Here is a 19374-nt window from a genome sequence, read left to right on the forward strand (position 1 = left end):
AAGAGTTTATTCCTGACGTTTCGCCAGCACCTCTCTGAAGATGCCAGCCACAGATGCTGGCGAAACATCAGGAATAAAAACATGGCCACATAGCCTGAAAAGCCCACCAAAAACGATGGATGCCGGCCATGAAAGCCTTCAACTACACATCAGTAATATAGTTGCTCAAAAACTCTACAGCTCCAATCCAGAAAATTGCAGAAGCAGAATGTCCTCTCTGACACCCCTCAAAAACATGCATCAACTAGTGTGCAAGCTTAAAGGCCAATTTCCACACATGGGCATGTATGGAATAATCCATGGGGTCAACCATGTGTGCTTTGCACATTTGGGTTAGAGTGCTGTTCTTTGCTTTCTAGACCCTTCGTATAGCAATTACACACTTCACAGTGTATTTTTGCATTCCAGTAATGTGTGATTGAATTAAATGTATGACATTTCTTACAATTCTATCTGTCTGTCTGTCTATCTATCTATCTATCTATCTATCTATCTATCTATCCATACATCCCTCCTCCTCATTTTACCAAACAGTTGTATTTAAAAAAAAGAGTTTTACACCTTGATTTTCTTAAATGTACTGTTGGCTCTCCTTATCCTTATCCACAGATATTTTTTTTATCCATGGATTCCAGCATCCACGGCTTGAAAATATTTTTAAAAGTATGAATTCCAAATAGCAAACCTTGATTTCCCATTTAAATAAGGTACACCTTATTTTGCTCTGCCATTATATTTAATGGGACTTGAGCATTCATGGATTTTGTTATCCACAGGGGATCTTGGAACCAAACCCCAGCGGATAACAAGGTCCGATTGCATTTACGCAAAAGTAAGTTCCATTTAAATCAATGAGATTTACCTTGAAATCAGTGATTTATCTCCAGGAAGGTATCTGCTCAGAATTACATATCAGATCAGAAATATTCAGGGAAATGTGCTCCCAGGTTAAGTACACATAGGATTCCAGTCTAAATTAGGTCTGAGCCACTGTTCCTGGATTTTGGTTAACTCCCAACAACCTGTAGGTTTGACAGAGGCAAGTGGGAATCATATGCAAAAAACCATATATCAATGGTAGTTGACACTTTACAGATTGAACAGGATTTATGAGACAGATGCATATCAAAGCTCAGGACATTCCTAGACGATGCTGAACGCTTACATGTCTGGTGGGAAAAACCCTGCATCGGAAGAAAATGGAAACAGTTTAATGGGATATTTAAAAGAGACGCGGAATCAAAACTTCCTTGGATTCCAAGGCCCTGTGGCTTGAATGTGAACGGGATATTGTCTAAAAATCTTATTGGCAAAAAAATTATTCGCCAAATACAGGAAATTACCTAAAATACCTAATAAGAGTTTGAATGAATGGGGGGAAAAGTGAGGAGCCTTTTTGTCTCTGGAGAAGTGGACGCTGGTCAAACAAAGAGGAAAAGATGGAAGAGAGGCGATTCTGACATTCATTAGTCAGTCTTGATGCAATGTTGGGATCAGAACTGTGAAGGTATCCTTTGAAACCTATCACTCATTTTCATTTAAAAGAAAAAGTAGAAGAAATGAAATACTAGGACTGTATGGAAGCACAGCAATTTCCTTACATTTCTGAAGCTGCGTTGAAGTGAACTGGTTATTTCATTTGCAAATCTCTTGCAGACCCCTTTAAGCAGAGCTGGAAAACAGAGGCATGTCATCTACAAATAATGTGCCTTTATACACTCCCCATTTGTTTCAAATAGGATTGGCCCAAGTCAATGTCCTAGAGGATCATACTAGATACATTTTAAATTACACAGAGGTTTACTCCAAAGCAAGTCCCAGTGTGTTAAGTGCAATTTACTGCTATATAAGCGTGTGCTGGATTATGGCCTGAAGTCCATAACATTAAGGTTATGGCTACAATCCTCTTCTTTCTGAAACATGAACATGTTGAGATTGTGTAAGCGAAAGACGAAATAATGCACAAGATCGACAAACAGACAAAAACAGTTATATTTAAGCTTTGAAAAGAAAAACCCTGGGTGGGGAAAAACTTTAATTGGGGGGGGGAATACCTTAAATAATAATTACTATATTAGATGGGCTGTTTAACCACATTGTTTTGGGTTTTAAAATGTGCTTTTCTCCTAAACAAAGTGAGACTCCCTTTACAGGGAAAAAAGGAGGAAGGTGTGTAATTCTTTTAAAAGGCCAAGATATTTGGAGGGACATCCCAAAGGCCATCCTCCGTTCCTTACAGAAACCATCTCCAAAGAGAAATGAATGAAAAGGACCCTTGATTCCCAACCAAGCATCTTCTTGAAAACCAAGACAAGAAAAAGAAGCAGAACTACATCGAGATATCACCCTTACCTAGAGATTTCACAGGGAAGAAAACCCAACTGTGAAAGCAACCAAGTGGAAAAGGCATTAATAGGTGATCTAAAACATTGCCGGGTGTACATTTTGGAAATGAGGAGCGCAAAGGAGGAAGAGAATGAAATTGATGTCTACAGAGGCAGAGCATGTTGTAGGCATTTGGTCTTTCTCTGAAGCTGCAAATGTATATGTGTGTGTGTTTGTGTGTGTGTGTGTATATATATATATATATATATATATATAGAGAGAGAGAGAGAGAGAGAGGAAACTGCTGTCTACTGCTTTGGACCCTGAAATGGAGGGGTGTTTTATTATGTATATGTGTATATATGTGTATGTGTGTGTGTATATATATATATGTGTGTGTGTGTGTGAGGGTTTTATATGGGGGGAGTGTTAAATGTGGGGGTTTTGTGACATCACCAGGCGAAGGGACCCAATCAGCTTCCACTCTGGAGAACATTATTCTTTCGTGGGGTGTTTCCTAGAAATGTACTGTACTTCCAAGTCTGTCTGGATTCTGGAAGAAAGAAAAAGAGGAGGAGGAGGAGGAGGAGGAGGAGGAGAGGGATCTGGGGGCTGCCAAGCCTCCCTTCTCTTCCCACGTTCTTCCAGAGGCTGGCTTTGGAAGGGACTAGTCCTCCTCCTCCTCTTTCCTTCGCCTCCTACAGCCGCCCTGGGTTTATAGGCAGGAGCTGGCCAGAGACCCAGAAAGGAGGGAAAGAGAAAGGGGTCTTTGGAAAAAGAGGCACACGGAGAGGAGGAGGAGGAGGGGAAGCATTCCTTGCGAGAAGAGGGTTTGCAAAGGAAAGACCGTCAAAGGAACCAAGGAAATAAGGAAAGATCTGCAAAAAGAATTGCGGAAGGGACTCTAAGCAAAGATCTGCAAAAGGAACCAGGGAAAGGAAAGGACTGAGCAAGCAAAGAAGAAGGAGCCAGGCAGGTGGAGAAGCCCCAAGCCCCGGCGCCTCCGTCCTCCTTGGACTTTGAAGCCAAGGCAGGACTGGGCCCTTGGGGCCCCTCCAGCGATGGCTTGGGGCGGGCGAGGCCTGGGGGCCCCTCTGCTCGGGGGCCCTGGAGGGGGGCGAAGAGGAGGGCTCGGGGGAAGCCCCCCTTCTTCCTAGCCGCCCTGGGCTCCCTTCCTTCCTTCCTTCCTTCCCCAACAAAGAGATGCCTGCCACCTGAGCCATGGCTTCCCGCAAGGAGGGCGATTCCCGCCCGGCGCCGTCGGGGGGCTTCCAGGAGGTGGGGGGCGTCCCCTTGGGCTTCCTGCAGGTGGAGGGGACGCCGATGTTCGCCTTGCCGGAGGTGCTGGGGGCGCTCTTCCAGGGCATCCCGAGGGCCGCCGTCAGCCGCCAGATGGAGAGCCTCCGCATCCGGAGCCGGCGCTGCGACCCCAAGGAGCTGCGGAGCCTCAAGGCCTTGCGCTCGGTCCCGCGGAGGGCGGTCCGCTGCTCCCTGATCGCCAAGGCCGACCTCGAGGCCCTCCTTAGAGCCTCCTGCCAGGCCTTGGCCCCCAGGAGGAGGAAGAAGAGGAGGAGGAAGAAGAAGAGGAGGAGGAAGAGGAGGGAAGCCTCGACGGCGGCGGCGGCGCCCAAGCCCTACGGCCGCCAAGACAAGCAGCAGCTCCTAGCCGGCGTGCTGAGCTCCTTCCCCGGGGACTTCCAGCGCCTCCGTCCCTCCGAGGCGCCCTCCAAGCAGCCCCCCTCCGAGCCCCGTCCCAAGCGGCCCTCCTGCGGCTGCCTGGCCAAGAAGCCCCGCTCCAAGATCGAAGGCACCTCCGCCGGCTCCTCCAGCGACTCCAGCTCCAGCTCCAGCGAGTCTTCGGAGGAGGAGGAAGAAGAAGAAGAGGAGGAGGAGGAGTGCTCCTCTTGCAGCAGCGAAGACCTGGGCAGCTCCTCCTCGGGCTCCGAGAGCAGCAGCAGCAGCAGCAGCTCCAGCAGCAGCAGCAGCCCCAGCTCCCTCTGCAGCAGCGGGGACTCCGTCCAAAGCACCCGCTTCCGACAGGTCCAGCCCAAGGCCCTGCGCCCGGACCCCAGCCTCCTCTTCTGGGCCAGGAGCCTCCGAGCCTCCGCTTTGGAGCCCAAGGAGAAGAGCCCCAGCGCCGCCCGCCCCGTCCAGGGCTTCGCGGCGGCAAAGGAGCCGCAGCCAGAAGAGAAGGAGGAGGAAGCGGCAGCAGGGGCTCCTCCTCCTCCTCCGCCGCCCCAGAGCAAGGCCCCCTCCTCGGCGTCGTCGTTGGATGACCCTCGGCGGGAAGGCTCCGGAGGCCGGGAGGCCCACTTCGACCGCCTCATCCGCCAGTCCAAGCTCTGGTGCTACGCCAAAGGCTTCACCCTGGACGCCAAAGGCGACTCGTCTCGGAGGACGGCGTCGTCGGGCAGCAAAGGGCGGCGGAGGAGGCGGAGGGCCCCCCGGCAGAGGCCGGCCAGCCGCCCCGCTCCCCCTCCGCGGAGCCCCTTCTCCCTGCTGGGCTCCTTCCCTTGCCCCCCGGCCTTAGTGGTGGGCTCCGACGGGGACCTCTGCCCGGCCTCCTCCCTCCGCGTCCAGGGCAAGCCTCCCAGGGCCAGGAGCCACCCGCTCTGGAGCTGGCAGATGGGCCGCCATCCGTTCCCCGGCCCCGGCCTCAGGGCCCCCGCAGCCGAGGTCGCCCGGGAGGACGGCTAGGAGGACCAGGGAGACCCCACGGCTTGGGCCTTTCTTTTTGTTTGGGTTGAGGCCTTTCTGTGTGTGAAAAGAGACAAAGTCCAACCCCCAGCATTCCATAGCCTTGAGCCAGGGCAGCGAAAGCGGTGCCAAACCGGGTTATTTCTCCAGTGTGGATGCAGCCAAGGCAGCCAAGACCGGAAGCCCAGCCGCGAGAGGCTTTGAAATCTCTTGACTCCCAAGTCACTGGGTTGGTTTCGGCGGCCTTGAATCCCAGTTAAAAGTGACTTTCCTGAGGAGACGGAGACTCGGAGCCTCGCTGCAAGAAAGAAGTTGGAAGCCTACTTCCTCAGGTGCATTTGAAATCCCCACAAGCGCCCGTTTCCTTTCAGTCTGGATGCAGAGAGAGCTCTTGGAGCACCTTTGAGACTCACTGGGAGAGAGAAGAGATCTGGGAGGACCTCAGAGACTCACTGAAAGAAAGAAGTTGGCAGCCTGAGACTTAAGTCGACTTCCTCAGATGCCTTTGGATTTGAGATTTGGATTTGAGGAGTCGATTTAAATCCACCAAAGCTCATGGTGCCAACTTCTTTCTTTCAAAGCTATGCCTGTTAGTCTGTCGAATCAATATCTAAAGAGGCTCACTGAAAGAAAGAAGTTGGCTAAAGACTAAAGTCTACTTCCTCAGGTGCATTTCCAACTTCTTTCTTTCAGTATGTAGGGACTTGGAGCACCTTTGAGACTCAAAGAAAGAAGTTGGCAGCATGAGCATTCCCCAGACTAAAGTCTACTTCCTCAGATGCATTTGGAAGTGGACCTAAGTCTCCAAAAGCCCACACGGCCAACTTCTCTCTTTCAGTATCTAGAGAGTTCTTGGAGCACCTTTCAGACTCGCTGCCAACTTCTTTCATTCAGTGAATCTCAAAGGTGCCACAAGATTGCTCTCTATATACTGACTGTACACACTAACATGGCCACAGCTTTGCAAGAAAGAAGTTGGCAGCCAGAGCTTTGATAGACTTAAACTGACTTTTTCAAATCCAAATCTCAAATATAAAAAAATGCATCTGAGGAAGTCGACTTAAGTCTAGGAAAGCTCAGGCTCCCAATTTCTTTCTTTCAATGAGTCTCAATGGTGCTGCAAGATCTCTCTAGATACAGACTAACAAGGCTCTAGCTTTGAATTTGACTGAGGATAGTTGCTTCTTTAAAACCCAGAAAGAGGAAAGGCTTGAGTGAAGAGTGCAAGTGTGATGCATATGGCTCCTCAGTCATAAGTCTCATTGACTTCAACAGGACTTGCTGCCAGGGAAAGTGGGCATGCAATTGCAACCTAACCTTGGATTTAAAGGGGAGAAAGAGACTGATTTCCAAATGTGAGCACCAGACTTTTTTCTTTTTCGTAAAGCCTCAGCTTCTCTCCTTCCCTTCAGTTGGAATTTCTGGCATTCCTTTACTTTGAAACCTTTTTTCTTCTTTCTTTAAAAAACCCCAATGTTGAAACTGGAGTCTTCTTAAGGCCTCAAGTGGGGAGGGAGCCAAACAAAATGGACTTCTCTTGCAGGGAGCTGGGTAAGTTAAATAATAATAGTAGAGACAAAGGCAATTTGGGGCAGATTTGGTGCCCCTTCTCCTTTTCTCTGCATGGTTTGTTCCATGCAGGGAAAGTTGGGAGGGTTGTTTGTGGGGGGATGTTGTAAGGAATGAGAAAGTTTGAAGCAAGCCTCCCTTCCCCATGAAAAAGCCCCTTCCCCTCCTCCACCTTTCCTTCTTAATTTGGAAGAGCAATGGAAATGGCCTTTCATCCCTTCCACATTAAACTCCTCAAAGCATCTTTCGCCTCCCCTCCTTTCCACCAACTTCCTGATGCAAACTTGAAGCAAGACAAAAGTGGCTCTTTTATCCCCAGCTGCAAAACTTTGGGAGGGATTTGAACATTGCTTTAGTTTCTAGATTTAGGGGGGTGGGCTGGGGAAAGGGATAAGTAAAGTTATGTTACACAAAAGCCATGCGAGTGGTTTATTGCCTGCTGAAGAGGCAAAGGAAAGGGGGGATTATTTTCACATTTTCCCTTTGAAAATAAGCCCCTGATCTTGCTTGCACCAAAAAAAAAAAAAAATCAATGAAAGAGAATATTTTTTAAAGGGATATTTGAAACTGCTGCACTTTAAGAAGGGGATTGTTTGTTGGTTAATAGAGGACTTCAGTAGCCTAAGGTAACATTCAGTTTATTTAAACATTTACTGGGGGGGAAAATTGGAACCAGAAGCAGATTGGCAATGAAACACAGATGGACAATTTGATCTCTAAATGCAGGGGGGGGGGAAAGAGGGTTCTTTCTCTGGCCAGAGCAAACAATGCCCCCTTCTCCATACAAATAACTCTTCTTTTATTTCTCTTGGTGTGATTTTCTTTTTGTCTTCAAAAGGTTTCCCTGCCTCTCTGAAATCAAAATCAAGCCAAACCTTCAACCCCCAAGAGACTGAACAAAAATTGCATATACAAGGCAACCTCTTACATTTTCCCAGTTTCAAAAGTTGCAAGTAGAAAGATCTTTAAAGCGCAAAGCATTTTGTGACTGGTTTGGAATTACTCAGGCTTAAATCCATATGGCTAAACATACTAAAGTAAGGCCCTATGGACTGACTTTAGTCCCAAGGGACTGTGCTCTGGAACACTGTCATCATACTGAGAAATTAAATGCTAGGCTTTGCTCCCATTTATATTTTACCTAAACTGCATTTTATGCCACCGAAGAAGGGAGACAAAAATCTTCTCAGAAGGTAAGAAAGGAAGAATGGACTAAGATCCTAAATTTCAGATAGAGGGGGAATTTTGATGCCTTGAATTGCAGAAATTGATTTGGAAGCATCACTACAAGCTGAATTTGGAAAATATATATATAGAACTATATATATATATATATATATATATATATATATATATATATCACATTTTAAAAGTTTAGCATATCAAGTCTGCGATCCCATTCTTTTATGGAAAGAATTTCACACTGCAATATGTAGTGCTCCCTTCATGATTAAATATGTTTAAACCTTTAAATGATTTTTCTGGCAAAATAATACTGTCTCCTGTAAGGATGCTGTCTAATGTTCTCCGGTTTGGGAGTCAGAGGAAATAATCTCAGTGCAATCAACCTCTGAATAAATCTAATTAGGAGAATTCTTTTTGTTCATTTTCCAACACCACCCTGAAAAAATTTGGTAACATGCATTTTTGTTGAAAATGAAAGGTTTTTGTTGTAAAAAAAATTTTTTTTGGAATGAGCAGAGATATGCACTTTCCCCCAAGGAATGAGTCTCTTTACAAAGGAAATAAAAGGAAGGGGGAGTTTGGTATGTTATTTTTTTTTAAACGAACCTTGATATATTACAGAGTCCTTACACAGTTCCCATTCATTTTGATTATGTAGAAGATTTTCTTACTCAGTTGCATCCCCAAAATTTAGAAATGAAAAGACAAAACCCAATTATTTATGGGTCATATGTGTGCTGAGTGAAGGCACTGTTCTGGCCGCAAAGTCTCCTCTTTTGGTGAATTCTCTTGAATATTTGTCTCTGAGAAGATGAGTTGTTTTTTTCTAAAATGGATCAGGGCAAAAAAAACCCACCAAAAATGTTCATTAAAAAACATGCTGCATGTATGGACTGGCCTTTGGAGTGGGGCATGGTTTAAATTTTTATTTTTTGCCTATGCTGGAAATTTGGAAACAGAATCAGTAGGAAGAACATGAGTGAGGAGGAAGGAGACAGAAGTTTTACAGTTGTCTTAATACTCTTTAAAATTCGCACACGCACCCCTTTGCCGTGCCTTGTTTTGGATTCAAAATATGGGCTCAACTCTACTTGGAAAAAGGAGGGACACTGATGTTTGCAAAGCAGCACAGGGCATTTAGTTAACTGTACAAAGACTTATTTTCAAAGGAAGGTGGGATCTGATAGAGACTAAATATTGACATGTCTCCTGAACTGGCTCCCCGTCTCTCTTTCTACCTTTTAAATTCATTGTGAGCTTTGCAAACATCAACCCCAGAAAGAGGAAAAAAGAGATAGAATATTTGAAATCATGTCTGAGATACCATTAGCTAAGGAAGGGTGGAAATGTTTCAAACCTCATTCTCACACCACACTTAGAAACAGGTCTCCAGGAATATGTGCTCTAGGAGCATGGAGAAGGCAGCAGGGTAGGTGTGTATGGAGAAACAGTAAAGGGAGTGCATGCCTCTTACACCAGAGGAGATTGCTTTGCAACCCAGGATTGTGTAGTTTTATCAGGAGGAGCTGCTCACAGACTTCTGCTGGTTCTTTGGATCAGGTTCTTAAACACAACGATTTACTCTTCCTCTCTCCCTTCCCTTCGTTCTTTATATGAAATAAATTAATACTCTCATTCATTCAGAAAAGCCACAAATAAATGATGGCTTTTCAGGATGGAGGTGGAGGGGGGAAGAGTCTTGGACAAAGCAGAGAGATGGTAATTGGCAGGGAAACTCTATATGCTGCAAGGGAAGAATAACCTCTCTCCTTTTTGGTCTTCTCTAGCCAATCAGTCCAGCTCACTATGCACCACATTGTCAGGGGCACAATCCACCTTTGTGCAAGCACTGGAAGGGAAGCACCCATTCATTTCAATAGGGATGCCTTTTGTGTGCATCTAGTGGGTATTAAAGCATCCATGCAGTTTCTGTTTCGTAGTTCTTGAAAGGTACTTGCAGGTATGCTCATATTTGTTACTTTACGAAGGCATGGTGGAGTAGGATTTATTCATCCCCCTGCAGACCTTTTCACATGTAGGGGAAAGCGTCTGCACCTCACATGAATACATGTATTGTGAGCGTATGTGTACAAAGCACAGTGAATATATGTACCTATTAGCAAAGAAAAGGAATGGAAAGGTATACTGAATTCAACAAAGTGTGTTGAATTTTATTAAGTATTCTATATCAAGAGGACATTGACAGTTACCAGGTGACTCATTTGAAAATAGCTTGCAATGCTAAGCAAACTTATTAATATAAAAAAGCCCTATTAAAACAAGGGTCTGGCTTCTCTGTAAATATGCTACAGGAGTACAATTCCAATAACACAGCTCCCATTGACTGCAGCAGAGCTGGGTTGTAGCCAAACTCAGGGTTGTGGAAACTTCACTCTTCCAGATCTTGTTGGACTGCAGTTTCCACCATCTCTAATCATCAACTATACTGGATGAGAGTGATGGGAAGTAGAGTCCAACAACACCCAGAGGATCACTGTAGAAACAGATGTTGCTAGTAGTGAACTTGTATTTCTTGGGTGCTCTTGAGTTGTTTCACATGAGAAATTCCTTGATTTGTGTCAGCTGATGCTATTAAAAACTACCCATTAAGGGTGGCTTAGCAGTACACTGTTTGATCCTGGTTTGGTTCCAGGACCCTCTCCTCCCCATAACAAAGTTTGTGGATGTTTAAATCCTGTTATATATGATGGCATAAAATGGCAAAATCAAGATTTGCTTGGACAAAGAGGGCCAACTATTTTCACACCAGGGAATAAAAGTGCATTTTCCTCACTGCAACTGTGGCTGCATCTACACTGCAGAAATAATCCCATTTGATACCACTTTAACTTTCATGACTCCATGCTATGGAATCATGGGAATTGTAGTTTGTTGTGGCCCAGAGCCCTCTGACAGAGAAGGCTGTGTCCCATAAAACTACAGAATTCCATAGCACTGAACCATGACAGTTAAAGTAGCATCAAACTGGATTATGTTTGTAGTGCAGATGCAGCCTGTAATAGGAAATATAAACTTTCACTATAACAGAAATGGAGAGCTACTCTTTCAAATTTACAAGTCCCAGAAGCCTCACCCAACATGGTCGATATTAACAGATTATGGGAGCTGTAGTCCTGTAATTTCTGGAAGCCTGAAAGTTTCCCACCTGAACACTAGCATTGCATCGTAAGAGTTGAAAGAGACCACAAGGGTTATCCAGTCCAACCCCACTCTACCATGCAGGAATACACAATCAAAGCATTACTGACAGATGGCCATCCATCCTCTGTTTAAAAACCTCCAAAGAGTCCACCACACTCTGAGACAGTGTGTATAGCCCTTACTACCACCCTAATATTTAGGTGGAATCTCTTTTCCTGTAGCTTGAATCCATTGCTCTGTGTCCTAGTCTCTGGAGCATCAGAAAACAAGCTTTTCCCATCCTCAATAAGACATCCCTTCAAATATTTAAACATGACTGTCATGTTATCCCTTAACTTCTCTTCCCCAGGCTAAACATGCCCAGCTCCCTAAGTCACTCCCCATATGGCATGGTTTCCAGACTTTTCACCATTTTTGGTTGTCCTTCTGTGGACATGCTCCAGTTTGCCAAAATCCTTCTTGAATGTATGTATGATTGATTTTTGAAAAGTGACTCACTTTCACATTTATAACATTCATGTGTGTCTTCATGAGAGAGACTCAAGGGGGCTTTCAAAGTTGTGTGTAAAAACAACCTTTGTCTCCAATACTATGTTTAATTTATTTATGTTTTCTTTGACATTCTGTTCAGAAGGCCCATGGCTATTTTGAATTAGATGAACAGTTAACAGGGGAAGCACCCAGTATTAATGTGAAAGATAGTCCTTTAAAATGTGACAGTTCAGTTCAGATTACTTTTCCTGTGAAAAATGAATTTCCGAACCAGGGCTGGGGAATGTGTGACCATCCAGATGTTGCTGGCCTACATCTGCAATCAGCCCCATTCATCATGGATTATAGTATGGCGCTGTAGGATTGTAATCACAAAACATTGGGAGAGCCAAATATGCATGAGCCCTATTTTAAAGAATGCAAATTTCATTCACTGGTCACAACCCTTTTCATTTGAGGGGGTTTACTTTGTACCTGGGCTGTGTGCATGGGCAAGTGGTGGCACTAGAAAATGACTGGGATATTTTAAGGACCTTTTTGTGCCCAAGCTGAAAAAGCTCTCCAACATATCTTCTCCAACTGTCTAAATTTGCTTAATGACAGGAATGGCCCTTGTTGTTTTAATTCTATGCAACCCAAGGTGAGGAATCTTTCACACACACACCCGATGTTCTGAACTGTAATTCCTGTAATCCCTTACCAATGGTCATGACGGGTGGGGCTGATGCTAGTAGTACCAAACTGCCAAACTCCCCTTATCTCTGATTTAAAGTTTGGAAGGAAGGTGCATAATGGAGACTAGTGAAATTTTGGAACTTCTTCTAATCTGTAAAGTCCTTGTAACCTCCCCTTTCTTTCCACTTCGTTGATGCAAGGTAGGATGCAAAAGAAATACTTTTAGTTCAGCCAGTAGACTTTTCATAACAGCTTTGCGTAACTTGGACATGCACACAAGTGCTTTTAATGTCATGTGTGAAAAAGACTTGCAGAAATGGAAATGTCTAAAAATAGTCTTAATTTGTAAAAGCTAATATTGCCTCTACAGCACTATAGCACTTTTATTCTGTATTATATATGGGTTTCACTAAGACACATACATAGTAACACCAAAAGAAAGATAGCTGTGCTGGACCATATGGGGGTGGGGGGAATCAGCAGTATGACAATCCCTGTATTAGATTTGATTACAGTGCCACAAAAGTGTGCAAGCTTTTGAATGTTCGAGAACATTTTACATAGATAGGTGGTACAAAAAAGTAGGAGGAAAAAAAACAGCATACTTCCCAAATTAAGCTAGTTTTTGTGGTTGCAATAAGAGTTAATCCCACTGTGAATATTGTAGACAGAATGAATCACCATGGTTGGCTATGCAGGTATCAGGCTACCACAGCAATGCATAAAGAGATAGAATCTATGTCCAGTCTCCTTTTTATGTTTTCAGAAACAAAGAGTTCTGGATAACCTCAAAGGCTGTACTTGTTAAAAGAAACAATTTGTAGGAAATTTGAGTTCCTTAAATTAAAGTCAGCTATTTGTTGTGTGCCTTCAAGTCATTTCCCACTTATGGCAACTCTAAGGCAAACCTATCACAGGGCTTTCTTTGCAAGATTTGTTTGGAGGGTTTGCGTTTTCCATCCTTTGAGGTTGATAGAGTGTGACTTGCCCAAGACGAAACATTGGCTTTCCATAGTGAAGCAGGGATTTAAACCCTGGTTCTCCAGTCACTAGTCTAATGCTCAAACTACAGCTGTCCCTCCATATCCACGGATCTTTTCCATGGCTTGAAAATGGTAAAAAAAAAGAGTATTATATATTCCTAAAAGCAAACCTTGATTTTGCCATTTTACATAAGAGATACCATTTTACTATGTCACTATATTTAGGTTCCAGGACCCCCATGGATACCAAACATGGACGCTTGAGCGTCCATGGATTTTGGTATCCATGGCGAACCAAACCCTAGTGGATACAAAAGTCCCACTGTACATGAGGTAGCAATCTACACAACACTATTCAGTGTGCCTGCTACAAAGTAAATCCTACTGAAACTTGGCAATACTTATGATTAAATATGCTTATGTAGGATGGTACATAAGTAACACATACTTATTTAGATGCCGGTTTTACAGAAATATATCAGACTGGCTTCCAACTAACCAAAATTAGGATTAAGTTGCCAGACTTCTTTGACCAGACAATCTCGGAGCATGACACTAAACCACTTACAGTACTTACAAGCTAGTTCCACTGAGAATGCATGTGTTGTGTAGTGAATCTTCCACATAGTTAACATGCAAACTCTAAAGCATTAAATAGGATATATCCAAGATAAATGGGTACATGATTGCAGACTACAGAAGTCATCTCCAAGGAGGCAATCCTATGTGTATTTACTTGAGAGTAAATGCTTTGGAATTCAGTGTCACTTTCAACTGATGTGAGTCTAGGAGTGGAGGCACATGAAAGAGATGTAGGTGGCTGGTTTCAATGTAATCTATTACTCCAAAGTGTGCTTGGGATCTTAGATTAAATTCTAGCATCTCAGTTGAAGTAAATAAAAGTTTAGGGCTGAGTGAACATCTGAGTGAACACATGAAGAAAAAAGTATATGAATGGATGTTTAAATAGATAATTTTAAGGGTGGATTGTGTGAAATACCAACCTGCTTCTTTCTCACGTGTCCTTTGACCATGTTCTTAAACACAACACTATTAATCTCTTTTCCTGTGTATTCAAAAGTTACAATCCTCACCTTGGTCCCCAGAAAAGCCCTAAATGAAAGATTTTGGTAGAGCCATCACAATTCTGTAAATAAATACAAATAGCCTAAAACCAAAAAGCAGAACCTAGGGAAACAAATACAAAAGAAATGTTGATCAGTGGAGAAATGTGAAGAAATAGTAATTTTGCACATGTTTACAAAGGATGGACATGTTGACTGATAATCATACTCTTGTTGTGAGACTGCTTTTCTTCATTCATAGACCCTTAAGGGCACACAGTCCAATGGGATATTCCTGCGGGTCTGATACAAAATAATTCACAGCTGGACTCTTATTCTGCAAGAAACCCATAAGAATTTTTTTTTACTGGATTGTGCCTTTAATGCTCCATGAATGCATAAGAGCAAAAGGTCTGCAACCTGATCATATGGATATTTATTTACAGTACACTTAAATCCCACTGTGTTTTGTGTGGCTTATTCACATAGGCTGCAAGAAAGCCTCATTGAATACAGCAAGCTTTATCTTGAGTAAATCTGCATAGGATTGTGGTGTTCATTATTTAAAGGGCTCAAGGAAAGCCTTGTAATGACTTTGGTGATGTGGCAAATTCTGAATGATGCACAGCAGTGGAGGTGGGGGAAATACAGCATGCTATAGATTATTTTTGTCTAACTCGCCCCACAACAAACAGAATGTTTTGTCTGAAAATATAGGGGAAGAATATTTCTTCCAAAATAAAAAGAAACACAGTCAACTAAGGTTGTTTTCCTCCGCCAGATTCAGGTATCCTCTGTTTGGAGCTACAAAGAAGGTGGCCTTTTGTTTTGTTTTTAGTTTATTTGGCTGGGACAGAATACAGAGAGGTTGTTTCCTAACATTCCTCCACTCTCCCATCTTTCTTTCTTTCTTTCTTTCTCTCTCTCTCTCTCTCCTGCATTGCCTTGCCTTGCTGTAGTTGGCTATGCAGTGTGAAGAATAATAAGCCTCTGTTTTCATGTAAATCACTTGGAACTGCATAAGGAAGGGAAATATATTGGAAGAGACTTGGGGGATGTGTGGTGATGGAGGGCTGGGTGGTTGAAGTAGGAAATATACCCACTTTTTGAATTTAAAGGCATGGCTCTCCACTTTTCAAGGTGAGAAATTCAGTAGAATAAATACATATATGAAGATGGTGCTAGTAACAACCTGGCGATTTCTTTACTAATTCCATTTCTCATGTCTGGACCACAGAAGAGTGGTAAAAGGTTGAAAAAAATAAAGGTGTTTCCATTGAAAATACCCTGAACATAATTCTGCCTTCTCCCTCCAAAAAAGACTGGAAAGTGGGAAGCAGAGAAAGAGTGAACAATTAACTTCTTCCAGTGAACAGTTACATGATTTGATTATGTGTAGCTACAATTCTGCCATCTCTCTGTGGGTGGGTTTCCTTAAGATCTTTTTTAAAAATTCTCCATTATTTTCATTATTGCCATTTAAAAACATTTCAAAACACCCCTGAGTAACTGAAACTTACTAAGGGGGAAGATGATGGATTTTCCTTTTATTTCTATCTACACTGCTCCAAAAATATACTCTGCTTGAGAAAATGTTGCTGGGAAAAGGGTGGGTGGGTAGACTCAGTGTGACTTTATTTATTTTAAGGTGTTGTAAGTATTGTATATAAAAGAAAAAATTGTAATCCCCATTGTGCAATATGGAACCTTGACTGAAGAATAAAATACATTTTCAACAAGGTGTGTGTATGTGTGTTTTTAACAAAGCACAGAAAATTTACTTTTGAAGGCACACAAAAACAACAACATGGTTCACAGCTCTCACACATAAAGTAAGAATGAATATAAATCATACAGTCCCAAAGTTTGCCCACCCATTTAGCTGTTCAGAAGTTAGCTATATATTTTACGTGAGAGATGCAAGTTAGTTGAAATTAGATGTAAGACTAGACTTCTATGCTTAGGGTAGATTCACTGAAATCAATGAAAGCTAACTTAGTCATTGAGAACTTGTCCCACGGATTCCTGAGGGACTAGTCTAAGCATGTCTTAAGTTCAGACCTAATACTATATTTTATTGCATGCAAAACAAGTGGGGTTAGAAATATGCAAGCATTCATAGGTACACAATGTGACAACCACTGAACTTGGTTTCTTAATGGTTACTAAATGCAAGTTATTGTCATCCTTTCAGTTGTGGGCTTTGGGTGGGGACCTAAAGGTTCTAAGCCATTAAGATACATAAAGGTTTCAGACAACAAGCCAAAGTACATCTTTGAAACATGAAGGTTTGTACACTCTTTCTCTAATATGTAATGGGAAAATAACAATACAATCCCTTCTATGACCAGCATTTCCCACATTAGAAAGATTCACGTTTTGGGCAGAACTTTGAAAACTCTGAATTTTACAGAATGGAAGGGGGACAGGATGAACAATCATGGATGATGCTCTGGGAACAAAAGCACCATCCTTCTATTGCTGAGTTATGGGTAACTTCAGCATGCTATTATATCCATTCACCTTGCCATTGTATCATAAGATCTTATCTGATTTTGGAGGCTAAGCAGAGTGAGGCCTAGTACATGGATGGGAGACCAACAGGGATCTCTTAGGGATATGAAAGAATCTTATCCCTAATCGTAGATGGACTAATGGTCTGATTCAGTGTATACTGTGTGCTCTGTCCTTATTTTCCATTTGTAGCATGCACCTTCCCCCTTCCACTCTGTTGTATTAATATCTGAAAACTGTGAGTAAAAAACTCTGCACCATAAAATGTGCATATCTTTCCTGCAACACAGTAACCTCCATATAACAGTGAGGAGTGCTTGGCTTTGTTCCCAGGAGAAATATCACCAGCAAGTCAAAGCCAACGACGAAGTTTGTTCTGTACAGACTGTAAAAAGGGATTCTGCTTTTCACATCACTTTATTGTGAAGAACCATTCCATCCATTGGGGTGCTTTCACAAGAGTTGCCAAAGGTATGTATTTGCAGTTACTTAGGAGAAGAGTTCTGGGATTGCTAAAAAGACAACCGAATGGAACTTAGAGCAAATCAAACATGAACTTTCACTTAGAAATGAAGATGACTAAACTGAGGCTGCCATACTTTGGACATAATTATGAGACAATGTAACTCACTGGAAAAGACAATAATATTTGATAAAGTGGAAGGCAGTAGGAAGGCACTGCCATCAAAGAAGCCATGGCCCCAAGTTTGCAACACCAGAGTAGGACAGTTGATGACCAGGGCTCTTGGAGGTCTCTCATTCATAGACAAAGAATAGCAAACCATAACTTATGAACAATCTTAATTTAATTCAATAGACTTTACTACCAAGTAAGTATGTCTGGTGTTCTATTGCAGAAAAAGCAAGAAGACACCTTGTGGCACCTTACAGATGAAACGTTCATGGGCTGGAGTCCACATGCACAGGTGTGGAAAATGCAATCCATGTGGAAAAACTGGTTTCAACAAGCCCATCTGCTAGCTAGGTGAGCAAAAGCCTGTGGCAGAAGGAAGGAAAGACAGCACCTGGCAATTAGGGTGGGTGGGAGCTAACCCATGTGTAAAAATCATACCTTTCTGAGTATGAAATATTATCTTCAGTAGGTAAAGGGTCTGTGTGTTTGTGTGTGTGTGTGAGAGAGAGAAGGAATGAGAGATAATTATAAGATGCAGGAAGGGGGAATAAAATGAAAAAAACATACAGACTGCATTTATACTGGAAGTGTTACAATGGTCATTTACAAATCGACCCTGATATTAGTGCCAGCATCTGGAACTGGTGACCAAACTAACACCTGAAGTTGGAATAGGAGGCACTCTGTCCATTCACATTACAAGTGACAAAATGGAACATCTTAATAAAGTTTAATTCAACTTTATTCATGTTCATACTGACACATTCCTAATTGCTGTAGACAGACAACGCTATTTTCAGAAAGTCAAAAAGTTACCCTTTTGGACTACAGTTCCCAGAGTACTCCAACCATTATGACCACTAGGGATTATGGTAGCTGTGATCCCAAGAGGGATGTATGGGAACAGGATTGCTTAAAATTCTGGAACATCTAAGAATTTTGTTTTGCTTACCAAAACTGATCTCACAATCCTTTCATTCACAATCTGTATCTAGTTTTACTCCCACTTTCATCATTTCAGTAGTCTCAGTAGGACCGTGAAGGAGGCATGTTTGCTACTGCCACTGTTAAAGAATCAGAAACTCTACGCATAGAATTCAAAGACATAGCTGTATTCATCTGGATCAGTATGCAAAGGGATCTCATAGCAATGTTAAGACTTAAGGCTGAAACAGATGGGCCAAAATGAGTGGCTTCCAGCTGCTTCGGGGGCATAGCATGCAGATGACACACGCCCCTGGAGCAGCCAGAAGCTGCTCTGAGGGTGCCTAAGGCAGCCCAAAGCCACTGGCAAAAGGAGCTCCAAAAATCTGCTCCATGCCAGTGGCCTGGCCAATTGTGGGGTGATCGCAGGCAGAACAGCCAGAGGCAGTTCCCTCATGTCCATCTGCTTTACCCCAATCTGAGAGAAAGAAGTTGCCAAGTCTATTTCATCAGATCTATGAGTGAAGTGCCTAGGAACAGGCTGTGTGTGTGAATAGCAACAGAAATGTAAAATTTGTGAGTATGGTGGGGAGGTGACAGATTCAATTTTAACTGCGGCTGTTGGTCACCTGTTTATAAAGGTCTGTTCCTAAATAATAATAATAATAAAGTTTTTATTTTTATCCCGCTCCTTCCTACGATCAGGGCGGCTTACAACATAGGTTAAAAACAATAGTACCATAAACAGTATAAAAATACAAATACATCAAGGCAGACCATACAATCAATAAAAATAACAGGTTAAAAGCCCCTTAGCCCAACCTCTTGGCCATGGAAGAGGAGGGAGGCCCACAGGATTTTAGTCGGGGAATGCCTGTTGCAACAGGAAGGTTCCTAGGCACTTCGCTGCTTGCATCTGAGGAAGTAGAATTAAGTGTACAAAAGTTTATGCTACCAACTTCTTTCTTTCTGTCAATTAGTCTCAAATGCACTAAGCCCTTTGCATTTTATGTATAGAGTTTTGGAAAGCTACTGCAGTATCCAGTAGTATACTGCACCTACAAGTATTCTGGCCACCCATGCAGTAAGGTAGTGCTACTCAAACTGATGCTCGGATGGTGCCAGTCCATGGAGAGTTTCCAGGAAGGAA

At 42.9% G+C, this 19374-nt stretch overlaps 1 protein-coding gene and 1 long non-coding RNA gene across 3 annotated transcripts in view; both read left to right on the forward strand.

The window, feature by feature from the left end:
* The first annotated feature begins 3546 nt into the window (after positions 1–3546).
* LOC121933654 (elongin BC and polycomb repressive complex 2 associated protein) lies at positions 3547–5022 on the forward strand. The gene is made up of 4 exons (XM_042473637.1): positions 3547–3870; positions 4027–4220; positions 4329–4491; positions 4567–5022. Exons 1-4 carry the CDS (start codon positions 3547–3549, stop codon positions 5020–5022), a joined length of 1137 nt encoding a protein of 378 aa, XP_042329571.1.
* An 11983-nt stretch (positions 5023–17005) lies between these two features.
* The window catches only part of LOC121932403, a 10029-nt gene continuing 7660 nt past the window's right edge, over positions 17006–19374 (forward strand). For both annotated transcript variants that reach the window (XR_006104345.1, XR_006104346.1), the window contains exons 1-2: positions 17006–17137; positions 17524–17651. This is a non-coding gene — a long non-coding RNA (uncharacterized LOC121932403). The remainder of the gene's footprint in view (positions 17138–17523; positions 17652–19374) is intronic.

The sequence above is a fragment of the Sceloporus undulatus genome, chromosome 6, assembly GCF_019175285.1.
Source record: "Sceloporus undulatus isolate JIND9_A2432 ecotype Alabama chromosome 6, SceUnd_v1.1, whole genome shotgun sequence".
NCBI lineage: Eukaryota > Metazoa > Chordata > Lepidosauria > Squamata > Phrynosomatidae > Sceloporus > Sceloporus undulatus.

Excerpts from the sequence above, each read along its gene's own strand:
- LOC121933654 (XM_042473637.1), top strand. The coding sequence starts at position 3,547 with ATGGCTTCCCGCAAGGAGGGCGATTCCCGCCCGGCGCCGTCGGGGGGC. Across the intron at positions 4,221-4,328 it reads GAAGAAGAGGAGGAGGAGGA|CAGCGGGGACTCCGTCCAAA; the intron begins GTGCTCCTCTTG and ends CTCCCTCTGCAG. Across the intron at positions 4,492-4,566 it reads CCGTCCAGGGCTTCGCGGCG|AGCAAGGCCCCCTCCTCGGC; the intron begins GCAAAGGAGCCG and ends CCGCCGCCCCAG.